Source organism: Solanum stenotomum, chromosome 10, assembly GCF_019186545.1.
Source record: "Solanum stenotomum isolate F172 chromosome 10, ASM1918654v1, whole genome shotgun sequence".
In the NCBI taxonomy this organism is placed as follows: domain Eukaryota; kingdom Viridiplantae; phylum Streptophyta; class Magnoliopsida; order Solanales; family Solanaceae; genus Solanum; species Solanum stenotomum.
The window spans coordinates 33,898,341-33,916,695 of NC_064291.1; the positions used below are offsets into that span (position 1 = coordinate 33,898,341).

General features: G+C 36.9%; 3 protein-coding genes across 4 annotated transcripts; 2 read left to right on the forward strand and 1 right to left on the reverse strand.

Annotated features, from left to right (window-relative positions):
• The first annotated feature begins 908 nt into the window (after positions 1–908).
• Positions 909–3,809, forward strand: LOC125841948 (ylmG homolog protein 2, chloroplastic). Its single transcript, XM_049521137.1, has 3 exons — positions 909–1,285; positions 2,409–2,608; positions 3,398–3,809. The coding sequence occupies exons 1-3, from the start codon at positions 1,001–1,003 to the stop codon at positions 3,666–3,668; spliced, it is 756 nt and encodes a 251-aa protein (XP_049377094.1). The 5' UTR covers positions 909–1,000; the 3' UTR covers positions 3,669–3,809.
• A 311-nt stretch (positions 3,810–4,120) lies between these two features.
• Positions 4,121–5,392, forward strand: LOC125841953 (uncharacterized). The gene has a single exon (XM_049521143.1). It carries the CDS (start codon positions 4,478–4,480, stop codon positions 5,003–5,005), a length of 528 nt encoding a protein of 175 aa, XP_049377100.1. The 5' UTR covers positions 4,121–4,477; the 3' UTR covers positions 5,006–5,392.
• Positions 5,393–5,561: 169 nt separating this feature from the next.
• On the reverse strand, positions 5,562–18,135 carry LOC125841944 (uncharacterized). Of its 2 annotated transcripts, XM_049521133.1 has the most exons (6): positions 15,261–18,131; positions 12,302–12,735; positions 12,026–12,187; positions 7,010–7,085; positions 6,558–6,713; positions 5,562–6,016 (listed from the first exon to the last, which is right to left on the reverse strand). In XM_049521133.1, exons 1-6 carry the CDS (start codon positions 17,709–17,711, stop codon positions 5,870–5,872), a joined length of 3,426 nt encoding a protein of 1,141 aa, XP_049377090.1. In that variant the 5' UTR covers positions 17,712–18,131; the 3' UTR covers positions 5,562–5,869. The 2 variants fall into 2 exon arrangements, with proteins under 2 accessions (XP_049377090.1, XP_049377091.1); XM_049521134.1 differs by lacking the exons at positions 5,562–6,016; positions 6,558–6,713; positions 7,010–7,085 and adding an exon at positions 7,129–7,760 and having other exon boundaries at positions 15,261–18,135.
• Between the last annotated feature and the right edge of the window lie 220 nt (positions 18,136–18,355).

Here is an 18,355-nt window from a genome sequence, read left to right on the forward strand (position 1 = left end):
GTTGATGGAGGGCAAATACATAAAGCATTTAGATATGTCTAACAAACATTGTATAAAACATTTCGATATGTCTAACAAACATTGTATCTCTACAAACTCATCGTAAATTCACCAAGTCCGGAACTGAAATCTAGCGCTGATATGGCTCTGGATCTTGCCTTTCAACTTTTTTTCTCCATTCTAACAACCTGTTTTCGATTTCGGTAGTTGTTGTACTATCCATCCCCCGTTTCCGACGATGAAACACCATCGCCAGTTAAGATTGAATTGTTTTGTTTTCAATTCAATTTTTGATGGTTTAGTGAAGAAGATCTATGAGGGTGAAGGAAGTAAGAAAAAGAATGAGAAGATAAACTTGGCACAGGAGATTGAGGATGAAGGAAGAAAAATATGGTAAAGGTGATGGAGAATGTGGGGGTAGGGGAGATATACAGTTCATAAGAGTTTTGGGGGGAGGGGGAGGGGGGGAGCTGATGAAATTATTAGACCATTAATTGGGGAAACGACTTAATAGATGTGAGAGAAAGTAGTTTAAATTGTTAAGGTTCTTTTAATTAAGGAGTTTAAATTTTAAGATAACTATTCAATATTATATTTAATGAATTTGTGTATCTGATTTAACTTTTTCAAATATATGGTATAATTATTATAAAGTGGTAATATGAGTAATATTTTTAAACTATATATATATATATGTATATATGGTAGTTAAGTATATTTAATTATGTAGTTTTTTCATTCAAGGGCATATCCCAATATCAATAATCCAATAATAATTTTTTGATTTGAATTATTAATTATGATTCAATTTTAGTCCATACGTAACCCTATAGGCCATATGTCACCTTGGGTGGATTTGTGATTTTAAAAAATAAATAACCGAGGAATAATTGAAAAAGAATAACAAAGTAAATAAATAAAACTAAAACAGCGTTTCTTATCTTGTTTCCTCTAAGCCTAGCACTGAAGATTAAAGAAGAAGAAGAAGCTGAGTTCAACAATGGTTGCTCAATCTTCATCGCAATCAATGGCTGAAACATCGAAGCAAAATTGTGTAGTGTCAAACTGTTTAATTTCACTACCTTTCTCATTCTCAACCCCTCCATTCTTCAAACAACTCCCAAAATCAAATCTACAGTTGGCACAAACTTCATCAAATGCCTTTCTTCATTTTCACAACTCCTTACTCTCCACAGCTGAGAAATGCTTCACCTTGCTGCATTCTTTTCTTGCCTCTCAACCCCTTTTCAACAAAATCATGAACTTCTCTTCACATTTCTCTCAGGTACCTACTCTTCTCTCTTATTTCAGTTTCTATCTCCAAATTTATTCAACTTTCATGTTATGATTTCTCTTTCAATTAACTTTTACTTAAATTTAATAGCGTGTGACCTAATCGTCATGTTCAAATCTCATTAGAGATAAAAAAAAAATTCTAGGTGATTTGTTTTCGTCTGTTCTAGACTGATAAAAAAATGATATTTGTGATTTTGCTTTGTATATTTGTTGCAATGTGGGTACACTTGAAAATAATTATCCTATTCAAAATAGAGATGTGATAGTACTTGATAATGTAACACTTAGGGTAAAACAATTCAAAGTGTTTATCACAAAAGATGATATCTTTTGTAGATGTATTGGGTGATATTCCTCAAGGGATTGTAAGGAATTAATATTGTACTGTATAGACTCACTACTACTGTAAATGTTTTACATTTTTGTATAAAAGCATATTCTCAGTTTGGCAATAGGAACTAGGAGGAAAATTTTGTGAAATGTGCATTCTCTCAGTTGTTTTGTTGGCTTTGTTGGACATATCCGTCAGTTTCTCTGTCAAAGAAATTTCCAGTTCTTCTTTCCAAGTAAAAGAAGGTTATATAAAGGCTAGTGTGGATTCTGTATACATGAGAACCTCTTGATGAATGACACTCATTTCTCCAAGCATTGTTAGGACACACTCAGAAGTTCTTACCAGTAGCCAAATCTTAAAGGAGAAACCGTTAAAAATCACTGATACATAAGCTTTTAGCTGATCTGGCAACTTATTATTGTTTAACCCCAATTTTTAGAAAAATGAAATTGAATCTTGAAATACTCGACTCGTTGCAAGTTCCCCTCAATTTGCAAATTCACAACTCCTGGCTGATTCCTCTTGTAAAAACGTGTGAGCTGTATCGTAAAGTCTCTAAGTTCTCTGATGAAACGTTATATTCATTGTTCTTCAAGTTTCTAAGTTTGTTTCATGCAAATATTCTAATTTCTTTATCTTCTCATGTCCCTTCCTTTTCTTACATAACAATTTGCTCTCTTGTTACTTGAGAAATGATAAGTTTCTCGGCTTGTTTTATTGCCTTATATGATTTTATCTGTGTAATAATTTGAGTATCCTCAACTGAATTTACTTCCAGGTACAGTGCAGGACTTACCAGAACTTGGGTAATCTGTCCCATCACAATTTTGCAGCTGTCTTGCCTGGTGACTCAGTTGCAGGAATTGTTGTTGCAAATGGAATTATAAATTTCTTGAACATCTACAATTCATTACTGGTTGTCAGACTTGTTTTAACCTGGTTCCCAAATGCTCCTCCTGCCATTGTCAGTCCCCTCAGGTATGCTTTATAGTTCAACAATGTCTATGATTCAAATGATGCTTTATTATAATCAATTAAAGCAATGACAACTTTGCATACTAGGGACATATATGCTGAGGAAATAAATTGATAAAGTTTTAAATAGTGATTCGTGACAATCCTCAAAATTCAAGCATCAAAATGGCATCCTCTTACTTCAATGAAACTGATGGCTAATTATCCATGAAGAAAACGGGAAAAGAAAAGACACTAATAACCAAATTTTTATTGGTAGCTCGAATGTGTTTTGCCTCACTCAATTCACAAATTCTTGTATTGTTTTTTATTTTACTTTTGAGACAATATCAGCACATTTTGTCTTCTGTTTGTGGCTTTGCATTGATGAATCAGATTGAAGGATTAGGAGTTTCAGTGTTATATAAATAGTCTTCCCAGGCCTTATTAAAAGAAAAACAATAATAGTAATCCTTAGGCAGATTGTATGTACTTGTTGCTCAGTTGACCTGCTTCTTTGTTATAATATTATGGGTCAACATCATGCAAAGTATTTAGAAAAGCTGAGCTGTGTATTCTTCTCATTTGAGCATTCATAAACTGTGGATAGTGTAGTTTTCAGGACTTCCTTATTCTAAGTAATTTTTAACCACTTAGCGAGGCTGGTGTCAGTCAGGTGAGTATTCCAGAATCCCACTACTTTAATATCTGGCTCAATTGTGTGTGAAATGCATACATTGTTAAGAATAATGGCTCAATTTTGTGTGAAATCTGAAACGCGTACATTGTTAAAAATGTTGTATTCCTTGTCAGCACTCTATGTGACCCATACTTGAACATATTCCGTGGGATTATTCCACCACTTGGAGGGACTCTGGATCTTTCACCCATATTGGCATTTCTTGTTTTGAATGCCTTCACCAGCACTGCATCTGCACTTCCTGCTGAACTTCCATCCACGACTGTGAGAGCATCATCAGATACTCCACACGGTGCACCGATATTTCATCTTACTACATCGCAGAAGAAATGGATGAGGAGACTTTCTGGAAACAAGTCAAAGACTTCCGATGATGAAAGTTAAGCTGGTTTCTGCTCATCATTCATGTATTCACCAAATGCTAAGCCATACTCTGTTGACACTACAATTTGACATTAAAATGTAAAAATGTACTACAAATTGGATTTATTTTTTTCATGTAAACCAGAAAGCTTTTCATCACTCTCATGTAAAGAATTTCGTCAGTTAAGTAGCTTTTATTTCTTAAAGAGAGGTGATACAAATAATCTTTGGCTCTGTTCTCTTCTTTTTGGATAGGAGGTTATGTCACTATCAAGTGAATATGTTTTTGCTGGAGGCTCCGATAACCTAGTAGATGACTTGTCTAAAATCTTTCTCTTTAGTTCTGGTAGCTAATTTTCTGTAGGTTACATGCTTACAGCATCATCCCAATTCCTTTTATGGGAATCTAGTTCATAAACTGCAACTAGTATAGTTTTGCACTTATGTGCAACCTAAGGATGTGGCAATTGTCAATGAAGCTGGTGAAATCATGGGCTCAAAATAAACAAAAAGAAAAAGTTCCCCACTAATACTTTGTAAAAATAGAGAGATTCCAGGTTCATGCAGCTAGAATCAGATGCCAAACTACACAACACCACTTGTAGCTGCCTTATCTTCCAAAAGAATATCAACTTTTTCACTTTCTGGAAATATCCTCAATCTAAAGGGTCACTCTTTTTTCTTCTAAAAGGGTTACTTTTGATGCAAGGATAACAAGGGATGGGAATTCACTAGAAAAAAAAAAGATTCTGAGAAATTAAAAACAATTTAATAACCAATGGCCCTATCAAAGGTCTAAGTTGAGGAAGCATTGGTGACTACTATATTCAATGGAGCAGGAATCTTTAAGCAGGAGAGGCAGATTTCCTACAAATGATAAGAGGTTTTTGGCCATAGGCATTGGACTTGTGGCTGTCATCTCTCCTCTATACATTGACAGTAGAAAAAACACTACTGAACCCCAGCTTGAAGAACAAACCATCTTTCCCTATCTTCCACTGCTCTTCTTGATCACCCTCATTATGAGCATAAGTATTTCTCATCAATTGGCCCGGTTCTCATCCTATGATCATAGGCTTCTAGCCATAGGTCTTACACTTGTTGCCATACTCTCACCTCTGTACATCGACAGGAGAAAGTTAGTCGATCCAGAGCTTGAAGAGCAATCACTTGGCATATCTTCTTACTTGCCATTGCTCATGTTGTTTCTCATCATTGCCATTGCTATGTCATGCTACTTGGATCAGAGCTTTACCAGGTTCGATCCTTACTGGATTCACAGGGTTGGTGGTTCTTCCACTGGGATTCTCATATTTCTCCTTGTTCTTGCATTTGTTTTGAAGTTTAAAGCTCTCTAGCATGAATAAAAAAAGGGCTAAAATATGTGCCTTGTATGTTTAGTGTTCATGCGTGGTTTGGAAAAGGGGGCAAAAAGACTTTTCGGACTAAAGCATCAACAAAATTGAAGTAAAACCAACTCAAGACTTGATTTCACCATTGTCGTTCTTGACCGTATGGAATCGAGCAATCATGTATTTGATAGTTGCTACATCCATAGATAATTACTTCCTCTCTCCCAATTTGTGTAGGTGTTTGATCGGGTACAAAGTTAAAAATGTGAGGAAGACTTTTGAAATTTATGATCCACAATAAACCATAGATATTTCTGTGGCTATAAATCTCTCATTAAGGTGTAAACTGACTAGTTTAAAATTAGACAGTTACTCGTTCTTTTTGTGACCGACCGACTAAAAAGACGAGTATCACATGAATTGGGGGACACAGGGAGTAAAATGTTACCCACCCCTTCAATATAGAACTGGTTAGTTCAGCAGCAGCCACAAATTCATAAGTTGAATCGAGAGATCTACAAAGACATAATGCATTTGGAAGTGAGCACCAAGCAAATCATGATGACTTGAAGAATGATTTAGCAATAAGGTGATAACTTTCATAGTAATCAACTCGATGTAATCTATTGTCAGAAAGAAACAAGCTATAACATCGAGGACAAGAGATGTATTGCTATAAGCCTATGTAGCCAGATTTTGGCAACCATTTGTAGTCTAGTGATCATGTATGACCTGTGAAGTAAGGAAGAACAGGCTGTTCCAAAGAAAAGATTACAACTAAAAAAAACAATTTCTATTTGTTCCAATAGTTGCAATGCTGTGCATTGAGGAATCTTTAGATGCATCGTCAATCATCATGTCAAGTGTCCTTCATGAATTAGAAGACATCACTACTGGTGAATATTTCAACAGAGCTTCCACGCCATCAAACCTGCTAATATCAAATATCTGGGTCATACCCAATCCAATGATCTGCACTACAGTGTTTGAGTGGCCATTTTTGAATACATCTGTTATCTGCAAGAAAAAGCAAGATTTTGCAAATTATCAAACACTCTGATTCTTAAATGCTACCCCAGTTCTAAGCTCAGTGAAACCTCAGAAAGAGATCGTAAATATGATAAGGACTTAAATCAGAAAGGACCAGACGACAGTGAAAATGGAGAATGCACAATAGAGAACTGGATGAGGTAAGAAATGATGGATGACAAGTTCCGCTCATAGAACTACCACCTTTCTTATCTGTTCCGTATCCCTTTCACTTTGTAGATCATAATTGCAAAAGTGACAGTTGGCCAACTGATGCTGACACCAACTAATTGGAACAGGAAACCCCAGCAAAGAGAGCCAATAAATTTAGTGAATTCAGAAGGTGTGCCGCTAATTGAAAAGATACTAGAATTCCAGAACCATTTCTTGTGATATAGCTATAGCAGACAGTAGTGTAATACATGGATATGAGCCAAGAAAACGATAATGTGCATCAAATAGGTAAACACTTGAAAATGCCAAAAATGAAATTGAAAAACTTGTTAACTATTGGGTTGCCCAGGCATACCTGTGAACAGCCAAAGAGTTTGAGTAGCTTGAGCGACAAGCAGCTGTCTACAATCAGCCCTAGCTCGTTGTCACTTATTCTGCGACACCATGATAGGTCCAAATGCAGTAACTTTCTTGAAAGTTTGGCTAGTGACAAGGCAGTGCTAGTGCTAACCTGTCAAAGATCACCAGTCACTAACAAAGCAGGTAGTACCAAAAAGAAACCAACACTTTTTAGGAAAAGTTAACTATATGACTTTCCCCTGCTATTTACCAATTCCCAAGGAATTGATCTCTCTCTCTCTCTCTCTCTTTCTATTGTAAGAGAAGACCACACATGCAGGCCAACAGCTAAATCTTGTGTACAACTCAGGAATCTAAAACTATTCAGTAACTCTACACAGAAATATATTAAGAAACTAGCAATATCATTGGGCTTAATAAGCATATTTGAGAGTGGAATAAGTATACCTTAGAGCAATTATTCAGTGAAAGTTCCTCCAAACATGCTCCAGAAGCTTCCAAAAATGCAGCAATCCCTTCATCACTAACATGCAACGTACATATTAGATCGCAACTTGCATAATAAGGAAACCAAAAATGATGGTGCGAACAAATTTTTGATTATCCTTAAAACTGCCACAATGCATATAAAATTACATTAAAAGCTCTCCTATGTCAGAAAATGTTGAATATTTGCTTTAGAATTGCAAGCTCTTTTTCTGCAGTAATCTTATTAAGATAGATCTAGTCAACTAATTAGACCTAGTATTTAGTAGTTGATTTCTATTTGAATTTTGAATAAATAGCATTTTTAAGACTTTAAGAAGTTTGTTATTTTCAACCGATTTTTTTTTGCTTATCTTTAGATTTTGAAGTTAGTATTCTATTATAAATTTGTATTATATTGCAGTAAAATAATATCGAACTTTCAACTTCATTTCATAAGTTCTTTTTTTTGTTGTTCTCCGTTCTTACTCTTTCGTTACTCCTAAATATTTTCCTGCAATTTCTTCTCTTTCAAAACAAACCATTGGTATCTAGAACTATTTTTCTTGAGGGACAAGTGAGTGACGACATGGATTTTGAAAATAGTTTTTTCACAAATGGCTCCTCCTATTTCGACGGTGAAAATTATCAATTATGGGTTGTGAGAATGAAAACTTACTTGGAGGCCCTTGATCTTTGGGGACTCGTGGAAGAGAATTATGAAATTAATCCGCTACCAAATAATCCCACAGTAGCCCAAATTAAGAGGGACAAGGAAAAAAAAAACCCATGAAGTCCAAGACGAAAGCAACTCTGTTTGTTGCTGTTTCAACAACTATTTTCACGAGAATTATGTTTCTCACATCACTATAGGAAATTTGGGATTATCTAAAGAAAAAATAAGCTAGAGATGAATGAACACGTGGGATGCAAGTATTAAATTTAATAAGGGGATTCGAGTCCAGAGAATGAAAGATTCTCATACAGCCAAAGAATACTCAAACATATCACTTGACATTATTAACAAGGTAAGACTGCTAGGCACTAAATTTAAAGATTCACGATTTGTCGGAATTTTTTAATTTTGTAACAGTACCCGAATGATGAGTCATGTATAGACCTTGGGAAACACAAGATCTGTCCAAGATTACCTTGGCAAAGTTGATAAATTCTTTCCAGGCACAGGAGCAAAGGAGACTTATGAGGCAAGATAGAATGGTTGAAAGAGCCTTAGCCGACAGTCACAAAACTCAGAGCAGGGGTAAAATTTAAAAAATTACCCACCTTGTGAGCACTGGAAAAAATGGATCATCCACCACTCAGATGTTGGAAAAGGCCGAAAGGTGAAGTGCAACAAGTGCCATCAGCTTGGTCATGAAGCAATGATTTGCAAAAATAAATCTAAGAACCATGAAACAGATGCACGTGTCGCCAATCAAGAAGAAGAAGAAGACCATCTTTTTGTTGCAACATACATCTCAAGTAAGGTTTCAGCCAAAAAAAAAATGGTTAACTGATAGCGGTTGCACTAACCAAATGACTTACGACAAGAGTTTGTTCAAGGAACTAGCCTACTGAAATTCCAAAGTTTAGGATCGAAAATGGAGACCAAATTCTTGTTGAAGGAAAAGGAATTGTCATCATCAAAACAAGTTGATGTAATAAGACAATTTCAGATGTTCTATATGTAACATCATATTGATCAGATTTGTTGAGTATTTGTCAGTTGGTAGATAAAGGATTCAAAGTATCCTTTGAGGATAAACATTGCTTCATCAGTGATGATACTGAAAAAGAAATGTTAAAAATTTAAGATGAAGAAAACATTTCTCATTTGATCCAATGGAAGATGTTCCTGTAGAACATGCAAAAGATCAAAGGCTGAAAAAAATTAGAAGATGATCTTCCAATTGAAAAAGCACAAGCAAAATGTGAACCTGCTAGGCTTAAAGAAGCTTTCAATGTTCCCAAAAGAATTGAAGCAACGGAGGAGTTGTCTATGTTCAGGAAAATAAAATGGATAAGTTTAACGTGAAGACGCTAACGGAGAAAGAAGACATGCCAAAAAGATTTAGTAGTCAAGGGTTGCATTCAAGTCGATAAGTGAATTTAGATCACTACAAGTCCAAAGAAGAATCTGCAGATTTAGCGACAAGGTCACTTTCGGTTATCAAGTGTGAAGATTTCAAGATTGAAGTTCAAGATTTTACAGTTCCTAGCAAGGAAGAGTGTTGAATAATTGCTTTAGAATTGCAAGCTCTTTTACTGTAGTAATATTATTAAGATAGACTTACTCCACTAGATAGACCTGGTATTTAAGAATATTAGTATTTCCTGCAATTCCTTATCTTCCAAAACCATTAGAAACAAAACCTTGTTGCTGTCTACTGGTACATCATGAAGATATAGGCAGCAACTCTTCAAGTAATCCATTGCAATAACGGATTAGATATAACATTATCATGATGACAAAATATATGACTTGGAATAGTCATCATGCTAATTATTTAACACATACACTTTCATTTATCAAGGAGTCAATTCACCAGCTATAACCATGATATCAGAGTGAAAAAACTGAAAGACTAGTTTACTCATGGTCTATGTTATTGAAAAAGGGGGAGCTAATAAAAAGTGGGAACAACATGCCAGTATAATCCACAAGTGGGGTCTGGGGAGGGTGGTGTGTACGCAACCTTACCTTTACCTTGTGAAGGTAGAGAGGTTGTTTCTGAAAGACCCTCAGCTCAAAAATCATAAATCAAGTATGTAAAGAAAATACAATAGGGAGAAGTCATGCAGAAAACAATTAAGAAGAGAATAAGTAGCAACAACAAATAATACGGTAACTAATGCAAAGGAAACAACATGTAGTACTAAAATCGAAGAGTAAGATAGGAGAGTAATAATAACAATACTAATGAAGGAACTAGACAATGCTCGACTACTTCCAAACCATTTACCCTAATCCTCGGCCTCTAGATCTTCCTATCTAGGGTCATGTCCTCGGTAAGATACATGTGAAGGAACTAGACAGTGCTCGACAACCTCCAAACCTTTTACCCTAATTCTCGACCTCCGTATCTTCCTATCTAGGGTCATGTCCTCGGTAAGATACATGTGAGTCATGTCCTGTCTAATCACTTCTTCCCAAAACTATTTCAAAAAACCTCTCACACCTCCTCGTTGGGCATCTATGCATCTTTTGTTCACATGCGTGAACCATATCAGCCTCCCTCCTTCATTTTGTCCACCATGGAGGCCACTCCCACCTAGCCTCGAATAGCTTCATTCCTGATCCTATCTCTCCACATATGTCCAAACATCCATCTCAACACCCTCATTTCTGCTACTCTGATCTTCAGGACGTGTGAGTTCTTGATCGGCCAACACTCCTTCTCATACAACATAGCTTGTATGGCTAATCTGACGATCACTTTATAAAACTTACCTTTAAGGCTTGTGGCACATTCTTATCACACAAGACACTGGATCAGGTTTTCATTTCATCCACCCCGCTCCAATACGATGTGTAAGACCATCGTCAATTTCCCTATTTCCTTGGACTATTGACCCCAGATCTTGAAACTTCCTTTCTTGGAGATGACTTGTGTATCAATCCTTACTTCCACATCTACCCACGTGTGTTACGTCAATTAACTTGCACTCCAAGTATTTTGTCTTAGTCTTGTTGAACCTTAACCCTGACAGGGTCTGTCTCCAAACCTCCAGCTTATTGTTAAACCTTTATTAGACTTATAATATTAAGTGGTAATTCTTCTACTTTAGTTGGAAGATATGTCATTAAAACTGATGTGGAGGCATAATTTGATCACCTAATAACCAAGGCCAGGGACCACTCACTCGCACCTCTCTCATACACCCATTCTTTCCCACTGATAAATGATAAGTCTCTCTTTTCACCACTACATTGACTGAAAGAAAGTCTAAAAGCAATTGCTTAAAGTTAAACATAGGATAATAATGAGCTGTTCAACCTTAATTGCTTCACGTCTAACCCCATTTCCCAAGGGGGTGTCAAAACAAGGAACTACTACTAGTTCCTGCCTGACTCCTAATTCTTCTAGTGCCTCTCCTTTTCTATTGATGACAACATGCACCAATAGAAATGATTCTTTTTGTCTCCCTTATTCTGGTTGTTTGTAAGGCTCCCGGAAGCTAATCTTACCTCTAGCACCTTTATTCACGTGAAAGGCACAACAGAATAATATATTGCGGGAGCCTGTGTAAAAGACCCCTCAAGAAGGCCCTACCTTATATGTTGAGACCTATGTTGCTCGGACTCTTAATTATGCTAATGGTGTGTGCCAACTCTTCAAAATTAGTGCATTTTAGACAATCCGACATGAGTGCGGCTACGTTTTTGGAGAGTCTAAGCAACATAGGTTGAAACCAATCTCTTCCTTCTCAGAGCTGAGCTCTCTTTCTGAGCTTCACTACCCTAAGGAATTAAGAGGCTTCTACCAATCATAATGCAAGTTAAACACGCAGGGTAGACATGTTCAATATATCATAGCAAATTCTTTAGCTGCTCGTCTGCAGGAGAAGTCTACGCATGCTGCAGCATGTCAAAGTATGGCCAATTCCAGGACACTGCTTTCTTCTTGGTTTTTTCCTTTAAAGTGCAGTCCAATTTCTCTGAAGAATTTTTTAAAGATGCTTCCAATATTGAGAAATGGAAAAAGAACACGATCCACAAACAAGTAATTACAGAAGTAAATTGATGGTCCGTACATAAAGTACTTTTTGTTTTGTTTTGTTCTGAGCTTATCTGGTATAGAAATACCATCTCAAAGTTGCTTCCCATATATATATGTCTATTCCTTTTAGGGGTATATGGACAGCGGAAACTTGATTTGTTCTGACTAAGGAAAATGCTTGGCGACAAAATCTCAGTGAAAGAGCCATCATTATTGCCATTAAATATAGGAGCATAACTGAACATTTCAAGAAGCAAACTGGATATCAGGACCAAACCTGAAATTATTACGACAAAATATGAGTTTCCGGATTGATCGACAACCATTCGCGACAAACTGCAGTCCAACATCTGTCAATTCATTCAACTCTGAAATATTTAATGAATGCAAGTTAGCACATGCATCTCCAATAAACTTCAGGGATTGATCAGTCAGATTCCTGCATCCAGAACAGATGAGGTTAAAAGACTAAATTAAATCTAAAATATGTGAGTATTTAATCTTCACCAACTGTGTCATAGTAAATCGAGAAGTGGAAGTAATATTTACTTACGGGCAGCGGGAAATATCAAGCTCTTTTATATTTTGACCACGTGCTGTAAGTAACTCGCTTACAAACTGATCACATACACTATGAATTCCAGCTACCGACAACAGTTCCAAATGCTCCATCTTCTCCAGTGAAGGTAATATATGTATTGCATCTATGCTCTGGCAATCATCTATACAGAGCTCCTTGAGAATTGATCCCAATGAGTTGGCTGTGATACCAATACTAGCGTGGGTCAAAAGGGAGCACTGACTCAAATCAATGGATTGTAGAGAAGGTGCTGATGAAACAAGTATTTCCAGAGCTCTATCAGACATCCGACAAGCACCCCTCAGTGACAAGATGGCTAAATTAGGTAAGCTATTTGAAGCCGTAGCAATGGTTGTACCCAACACATAATCAAGTGTGGGTTGTCCGCATAGATCTAGTTGTAGCACCTGCTTCCAAGCCAGAAAGGTATAAGAATCATATCAGCTTACAGAATCATCAAAATAAAGTAATAGCAGTAGTAGTAATGACAACAATAACAATAATTGTATATCTAATATCAGCTCCCAGCAACAAGGTAGAAAAAGAAGGTATAGAAAATTATGCAGTCTGATAAAACAACATTAGTGAAAATAAAGGCAATCTTAGAAATGCATGAGTCTACACTTCCAAATTTATCAGCAAGTAATGAGGACATCAACTTGAGAAAACTTCTATCAAATTCATGTGTATCAGCAGCGAGAAACTAAACAACCAAAGCCTGTTCTTGGGCTACATGTGTAGAAGTATATACATCAAGATGTTTTGCACTTCACTTTAGGGCTTAAGCGCGCCTTTGAAAACAGTGATAGCACCAAATGCCTCCTCCACTAAAGGAGTTCATATCTTCATGGTGAGTTGTCAGCCAACTCTCTCAATTGAATTCAAATAATTTCTACCCATCCCACAAAGACTGCCTTCCTTTCTATTTGGTTGATAATGAAACTAGAGAAGTTAGATAACTTATTTATCTTTCACACCACCATACACTAGGCTTAAAGTTACTTTGAGAATCAAATCACTAATTCTGTTATCAAAACTGTACATGAGAGGGTTTTCTGGCATAGTAAGTGAAATCTGTAATGGAAGGTGGTAATTCAGAGAAAGAAGATCCAATTTTGTTTTTTGGTAATGGATGTTTTAAGTAGAAGTCTAGAAGGATCAGTGAAAGGAGAGAGGATTGGTCCATGAATGATCAGAAATGGTTTGGGGTGTGCCGAAATTCAAGAGAGATGTTATACATTCATTCTCTACCCAACTGGCTCCTAGCCTCCTACTAATTAAGCTTCTCAAACTTTCCCAAATAATTTCCTTACCATATTATGTTAATTCTATGTGCTACATTTTGATCTATCGTGTCATTCTACTGAAAACCGAATCTAGGGTATCTAAATTGTCTGCTGCATTTAGGCATCAGAATCACATCCAATCTCACTAGACATTCGTTATTTTTATGAGAACTAAACTTATCATGCCCTACTCTACTTATCCAAACACTCGTACACTTTAAGGTGCTTATTCATAGTTGCTACTTTTGATTAACAAACTGTAAAACAACATTAATGAAGTAAGGCTTACTTCGACATTGCATAACAGTTCACACTTCAAAAGTTACCAGAAAGAATGAGGACATCAACTGGAAAATTTCTAGCAAAATCATATCAGAAGCAAGTAACAAAAAACCCAAAAACCTGGGTTATATGCCAATGATTTTGGGTTACCATGAACTACACAGGCTTTTCTCCATTTATCTCCTTTCAGGAAGTACTTTATGTAGTAATTCTTCTATCTACCTCCAAAAGGAACAATAAGGGAGTATAACAAGGTTAATTATTCAGATGAAAAACCACAGGGCCGACTCTTTTAGAGTCCACCAAAACAGATACAACTTCATAAGGTCCAACAAACCATTTCACCAAGAAGCTAACTACTTCACTGAAATTGTGCTACGGCTGTCCATGTTGCAAAAGGAATGTCGGATTGTTGGGAGAAGAAATTCACTTGACTAAAGCAACAGCCCTGTTTAGGGATAATGTTTAAATCCTTTAGCATTCTCAGGAGACGGGAGGAAGTCACAAATGATTTTTTCTAACAATATGTGTAAAGAACAAAGGCAATCTTGCCAGGACGAAAAGAAGATGATGAGAAAAGAATGTAGAAGTAGAGAAAAGTCACAGGATGGTGACCAGAAGTCAGGTTGAAATGTCCCCCTCCTTTCCCAAGAATAAAGGTATTAATATTATAACATATGCACCAAAAGTAGTACTCCATTAAGGATGACAAAACAACCTACTGAAAACACCCTCCCTAAAGGTCTGCTGCCCTCTTCTCTGTCATCCCCACACCTTGGAAAAAGTAGAATATATTTTGTAAATCTTTAGAATAACACAGTTTTTGAGACAACAGAACAGAGTAAGAACCATCCAAACAAAAGTATATACTGAACAGAGAACACAAATAAAGGAAAGTAAAGCTTGGCAAATGTTTTTAACAGATGACACTATTCTGTTGTCATTCTACTTACATGCTCTGTTATCTCTCTACCAACCTTTGTGCAAAACACGGGAAGAAAAGTTCATAAGAAACTCTCAACACTAAGAATTATCTTCTGTATCTTTTCTCCTGTGGTAGGAAACTTGTGTCATTCAAGAAGTAGAAAGAATAAATCTGTTGCTTGATAAGTATCCTTGCGTCCTTGACTGCTCTTTAGTTTTTCCCTAGCCTTATAGTGGTTGTAAGTAGCCCCACAAAGGTTTCTAAATGTATGCAACAATAAGATTACTCCAATTATCCAACTGTATAATACTACAAATCACACTTTAGCTCTACTTCTAGTAACCTAATCATAATTTGGCAGAAACATTTCAGAGAATAATATATGCCACATTAACAAAAAACAATAAACTAAAGTTTAAAATGAAGAAGCATAGATTACCATCAAGTTTCTTCTATCAAAGTCTCTAAATGAGTTGCAAAACTGTTCTTCTGTTAACCATGAACAGTCCTTTATGCGAATTTGAGTTGGTGATCCTTGAACAAGAAGGTCCAACATATGAGCACTCATTTTCCTAGAATTGCAGAGTATTTCAGTCAATCTTCCCCTCAAGATATCAGGGATACCTTTGAGAGAAACTATTGCTTCAGCATTTTCTGCAAGGGTTTTCAAGGAAAGATCTAGCAGTGAAGGAAACACACAAGAAAACTCTTTATTTTCAGGATGTTGAGATGCTTCCCATCTAACCACTTTCTCATCCTTTCGTTTAGGTACACGCTCCCTAATCCCCTTCAATGCAGTAGAAGCGAGATTGGGGTTGTTCCCTAGATCTTTAATAGTTTCCAAAGTTGGCAATTTTGTTTCCTGACTAGAAGAGCCTTCACGGGGAGCATCATAGCGTGCAAAGTGAATAGCTCTTTCCCTTAATGCATTTTTTTGTCTTAATTCATGCTCAGCATTCAAATTTTTTCTAAGTTCAACATTTTCAATTGGTAACACATCAACACTTTGTATACGCTGGATGGATCCTAGCTGTGGCACTGTTGAAATAGCCTCGTGCTGCTGCTTGCTGTGTTGCAAGTCCAACTCCATTGGCAAAGTTGTAAGTGCTAACCAAGAGTTGTCAACCTTGGCCTTTCCCTTTTCTTCTCTGGTGTATCTCTCCTCACCGCCCAATGGACTACTTCCACCAATATCCTGGTCTTTGTTCATCACTCCCAACTCAAGATTGCAATTTCGGGCGACATAAGGTATTATTTCCTCAATTTGCTCCATCTTTCCCTTGCTCACTCTTTCTTCCCAGCGATCACTCACACCAGACCTAATTTCATTTAATTCAACAGTCCTCTGAGTATACTTCATCACACCAACTAAAGTACTTCCATCGGCCGCTTCCAGAACTGGAATATTAAAATCAAAACCCAGTTCACTGCCCCCATTAGCATTCCCTAAGTTCCAATTTGACATTTGAATAGCATTGTGACACTCTTCTGGTACCCTTAAAAGTCCACCTTCTTGACACCCAACAATGAATTCTCCGGCACCCACTGCCCCATTCTTGATCCCTCCCCCTTTTAAAATGTCCATTTTACCTACATGCCCAATACTTTTATCAAGTTTTTCAAAAACCATGACTTGACTTTTATTCTTTAGATGCTCATCCTTAACCTTTTCTAAAGCAACATTCTCATCAGTATATTTGTGAGAACCAAATATTTCATCATAAAACCTAACTTTTTTAACCACTGAGTCATCTTCCACTCCCTCACTAACCCTCTTCATCCCAATTCCCTCACTCAAATTCAAATCCTTCCCATTTCTTTGATTCATACTCCATGGCTCTATCCCAATCCCCTCACTCAAATTCAAACCCTCCCCATTTCTTTGATTCATACTCCATGACTCGATACCAATCCCCTCACTCAAATTCAAATCCTCCCCATTTCTTTGATTCATACTACATGACTCCATCCCAATCCCCCCACTCAAATTCAAACCCTCCCCATTTCTTTGATTCATACTCCATGGCTCCATCCCAATCCCCTCGCTCAAATTCAAACCCTCCCCATTTCTTTGACTCATACTCCATGGCTCCGCCCCAATCCACTCATTCAAATTCAAACCCTCCCCATTTCTTTGATTCCTATGCCATGGCTCCATCCCAATCCCCTCACTCAAATTCAAACCCGCCCCATTTCTTTGATTCATACTCCACGGCTCTATCCCAATCCCCTCGCTCAAATTCAAACCCTCCCCATTTCCTTGATTCATACTCCATGGCTCCATCCCAATCCCATTACTCAAATTCAAACCCTCCCCATTTCTTTGACTCATACTCCATGGCTCCATCTCAATCCCCTCATTCAAATTCAAACCCTCCCCATTTCTTTGATTCCTACTCCATGGCTCCGCCCCAATCCCCTCACTCAAATTTAAACCCGCCCCATTCCTTTGATTCATATTCCATGGCTCCATCCAAATCCCCTCGATCAACTTCAAACCCTCCCCATTTATTTGATTCATACTCCATGGCTCCATCCCAGTCCCATCACTCAAATTCCTACTCCATGGATCCATCCCAATCCCCTCGCTCAAATTCAAACCCTCCCCATTTCTTTGATTCATACTCCATGGCTCCATCCTAATCCCCCGACTCAAATTCAAAACCTCCCCATTTCTTTGATTCCTACTCCGTAGCTCCATCCCAATCCCCTCACCCAAATTCAAAACCTCCCCATTTCTTTGATTCCTTCTCAATGGCTCCATCCCTATCTCCTCATTCAAATTAAAACCCTCCCCATTTCCTTGATTCCTACTTAATGGATCCATCCCAATCCTATCTCTCAAATTTAAACCCTCTCCATTTCTTTGATTCCTATCCAGTGGCTCCATTCTAAACCAACCCAGAAACTCAAAATTCTGAAATTCCAATCAAACCCAAAGCCCCATGAAGAATTCAAGGGTTTTGATCAGATAAAAGGTATCGGTATCAAAGAAACAAAAGTATCAGCAAAAATATCAACTATTTCAGTGAAATAAATCTCAATTCAAACTCACACAAAAGCATCAAGAAACAAGAGAGAATCAAGAAAATCATACAAAAAGGATGATAACTATGAACTCTCACAAGGGGTTGGAGGAATGGGGTATTTATATAGTGGAGAAGTAGTTGAAGACTATTTACGTAGCATAATCTGTAGAATCTATCTATAATAATGGTCATTTGACGAAGACTATTGTTTTGCAATTGCATATAATTCTGGAAAAGCTTTCACACATGTAGTCCCACAACAAAGGAATCATAAAAGCACTTTTGCTTAGAATGGATGAGTGTATGCTGAGTTGGTTATACCATGAAGTTGGACACTCCGTTTGTTTTTATTTTTAAAGGAAAATCTTTAACTGATGTAAAATAAATAAAAATGTTTTTCCTTTATAGTTTTGTTCAAAAATGCTCTTATCGTCAATACTTTAGTAAAAAAGTATCTCTATTGTTATCAAATATGTCAAAAATCTCTTTTTCCAAATAACTATAA

Bases quoted from the DNA above. Each gene is read 5' to 3' on its own strand.
- LOC125841948 (XM_049521137.1), top strand. From the start codon at position 1,001: ATGGTTGCTCAATCTTCATCGCAATCAATGGCTGAAACATCGAAGCAA. The intron at 1,286-2,408 runs GTACCTACTCTT...ATTTACTTCCAG, and splicing joins TCTCTTCACATTTCTCTCAG to GTACAGTGCAGGACTTACCA. The intron at 2,609-3,397 runs GTATGCTTTATA...ATTCCTTGTCAG, and splicing joins GCCATTGTCAGTCCCCTCAG to CACTCTATGTGACCCATACT.
- LOC125841953 (XM_049521143.1), top strand. From the start codon at position 4,478: ATGGAGCAGGAATCTTTAAGCAGGAGAGGCAGATTTCCTACAAATGAT.
- LOC125841944 (XM_049521133.1), bottom strand. From the start codon at position 17,711: ATGGAGCCACTGGATAGGAATCAAAGAAATGGAGAGGGTTTAAATTTG. The intron at 6,714-7,009 runs GTATACTTATTC...GATCTTTGACAG, and splicing joins CACTGAATAATTGCTCTAAG to GTTAGCACTAGCACTGCCTT. The intron at 6,017-6,557 runs GTATGCCTGGGC...TTTTTCTTGCAG, and splicing joins AACTCTTTGGCTGTTCACAG to ATAACAGATGTATTCAAAAA.